The sequence below is a fragment of the Haplochromis burtoni genome, unplaced genomic scaffold (assembly GCF_018398535.1).
Source record: "Haplochromis burtoni strain Fernald_Lab_line unplaced genomic scaffold, NCSU_Asbu1 Contig_584, whole genome shotgun sequence".
Taxonomy (NCBI): domain Eukaryota; kingdom Metazoa; phylum Chordata; class Actinopteri; order Cichliformes; family Cichlidae; genus Haplochromis; species Haplochromis burtoni.
In genome coordinates, this window is record NW_024582945.1 from 7286 (window position 1) to 10072 (window position 2787).

Genomic DNA, 2787 nt, shown 5'->3' on the forward strand with positions numbered 1-2787 from the left:
ACACACACACACACACACACACACACACACACACACACACACACACACACACACACACACACACACACACACACACTCTGTCTCACTACCAGATTTTCTGACTGAGGCAATGAAGGCACCCGTGTGTGAGCAGGTGAGACACTCAGTTTTATCTTTTTATCTCTCTGTGTTTGATCAGTGATGGAGTGAAACATATTCTCTGTCATGTAAACATGCTGATTCAGATTCACACACAGTTCTAGCACCACCTGTAGCATGCTGTAGATCATCTAGACCAGCGGTCCCCAACCTCTGGGCCGCGGACCGGTCCGTGAGTCGTTTGGTACCGGGCAGCGAGAGTTGAGGCTCGGGTGTGAAATTTATGGTTTTCAGGGTTTTTATCGTTAACTCTGTTTCCCCAGGTCTTTTCCCGTGTTGTAGTTGTGTCTTATTTTGAAAGAAATATTTACATGTTACCATAGCGACCAGAGAGCATTAAGGGGCAGAGAGGAGGATGTTACTCTCAATGTTGTTGGCGCATTTCAGGAGGACACTGCTAAAACAGTTACACAATTACACAGTGAATTCATATTTATTATTATATTTACAAAATACCACAGTTTTTGTCTCGGTCGTGTCATTTTATTTTGTTCTATTTATCCGCGACACCTTAAAGGCCGATGAGTGAAAATATTGTCTGACATTAAACCGGTCTGTAGCCCAAAAAAGGTTGGGGACCACTGACGTAGACCCCAGAGGAAAACTGAAGCCATGACAACTCAAGTTTGTTTGTTTTTAAAGCAGCAGCTGAAGTTAAGGGTCACTTCCTCTAAAATGTCCATCTTATCATCAAAGAAAAATTTAAGGGGAAAATAAACTTAATGTAATGTTGAACATGTAACATCAGGAAGACAGCGAGACAGTGGGTGAGGTGTAAAAGCAGGAATGACAGACGGAGTTTCAGGCAGGAGTACATCAGTAGCTCTGATGGCCAGTGGTCATGTTGACAGTTGAAGAAGAGCAATGAAAATCAGTAGACGTGAGACAGAATGCATGTGTGAATGAGACGGGTGTAACCGCAGACACTGTAGATCACACTGCTGTGATGTATGGTTTGGAGACAGCAGCACAAACAAAAAGAGTTGAAGATGCTAAGACTTTTCATTAGGCCTGACCAGGACGGACAGGATTAGACATGAGGGTGTCAGAGGGGCAGAGCAGGACCACAGAGCAGATTCAGGGGTGTAGTGACAGAGGTGACCTGCACATGTCTGCTGTAAATAAAAACTACATTGACATGTGGTCTCCGTGGCCTCTTCTTGGTTGGATACGCTGAGGATTTTTTTTATTAGCACTACTACTGTTAATCAGTCTCTGTGCAAATCTCAATAAGTAGTAATCTGTAGTAGTCTTAAAAACAGACAAATCTTAAACGTAGAAAAGTCAGAAGTCACTCACCCACCTGCCTGATCGTCAGAGTTTCAGAGCTGATTGTTTGTGTATGTCTTGTATCACGGCAGTGATTGTTTGTTCCTTGGCTGTAGGCTCGTTTGTCCATGGAGCTGCAGAGGGACAGTCACATTAAACAGCAACGGTTAATCCAAGAGCGCTGGAAGAGAGAAGCTCGGCGAGAGGCGGTTAAGACACGACTTGGTCTAGTGCAGGCTACCGGGCCAGGGTTCTTTTCAAAATCTCCGTCCACGGGCAGCAGCCGGCCCTATGCCTCTCCAGGCGCCTCAGCTGCAGAGCTTGGAAGCGTCGGGGAGAGGGAGTATGACACCTTACTATACCAGCTTCAGACTCGGCAGACTGGAGGAACACAGATTTTAACTCCAGTGTGTTCGGGATCTAAGACCACCAAAGATGACAAAACGCGCCTGGAAGAACAACAGACGACCATCGAGAACTTGCGACTCCTGGTTGACGGCCTGACGAACGAAAACCAGCAGCTGAGAGCCGAGAACGAGCGGCTACGACTGGAAAACATGAGGCTACACTCGGAGGCAGCCGACTTTGTGGAGCGCTCCGAGCTCTGGGTGCTCCCACAAGCAGGTGGTCCTATGGGAACCGGAGTTGGACAAGTAGGGGAGAGTAAAAGGAAGGGAAAGGAGATCGCAATCCCTCAGCTGCCACCGTTGGAAATGCCAGCTCAGGAAGACCTGTGTCTGGATGACCTGCCTCCTCTGGAGCTGCCAGAGGACATCCAGAATGAACTGCAGGAGCTACTAGACAGGGATAAGCTGTAATAGAACACATCACACACACACATACACACACATACATGTGGTTCAACCAGTACGACTTTGAGTTCAGATGCCAAAACGTTATACAGTGAAAGCTACCGGCTCGACCCACGAGGCCTCTGCTCAGGTGGAATCAGACGACAAACGAGAACATCAGAGAGGGAGGAAGTGATAACGCTACTATCACTGGTGCAAGGCAGTCCAAGCCACAGATAAAGGAAACGTTCACTAATCTGTGAGAACAGCAGCGAGGCTGTGTGTCAGCATGACTTACACTGAGAGCAGGACAGGAATACGGGCAAGATTCAAGGTTTTCCCAAAACTTTCACTTATGTCTCAGACTTCTACTGTGTTATCACATGACCCAGATCTCATACAGCATTCAACGACAGCTTAGTTCTGTCAGCAGCAGATCAGCTGATGTGTTTCCCACAGATTTAGACTTTATTTAAGGTGTTGTGGAAGCGGGGGTGTGTGCAAGTGTGTGCATTATTATGAAAGGACACACACACACACACACACACACACACACACACACACACACACACACACACACACACACACA

The 2787-nt window shown here is 47.0% G+C and overlaps 1 protein-coding gene across 2 annotated transcripts in view; it reads left to right on the forward strand.

Annotated features, from left to right (window-relative positions):
- The window catches only part of nrbf2b (nuclear receptor binding factor 2b), a 6455-nt gene extending 3678 nt beyond the window's left edge, over positions 1-2777 (forward strand). Inside the window, exons 3-4 of one of the 2 annotated variants that reach the window (XM_005948869.3) lie at positions 93-133; positions 1524-2777. In XM_005948869.3, the coding sequence (XP_005948931.1) occupies positions 93-133; positions 1524-2225 (743 nt within the window). In that variant the 3' untranslated portion in view covers positions 2226-2777. The remainder of the gene's footprint in view (positions 1-92; positions 134-1523) is intronic. The other variant, XM_005948868.3, reaches the window with a different exon arrangement.
- Positions 2778-2787: the final 10 nt, after the last annotated feature.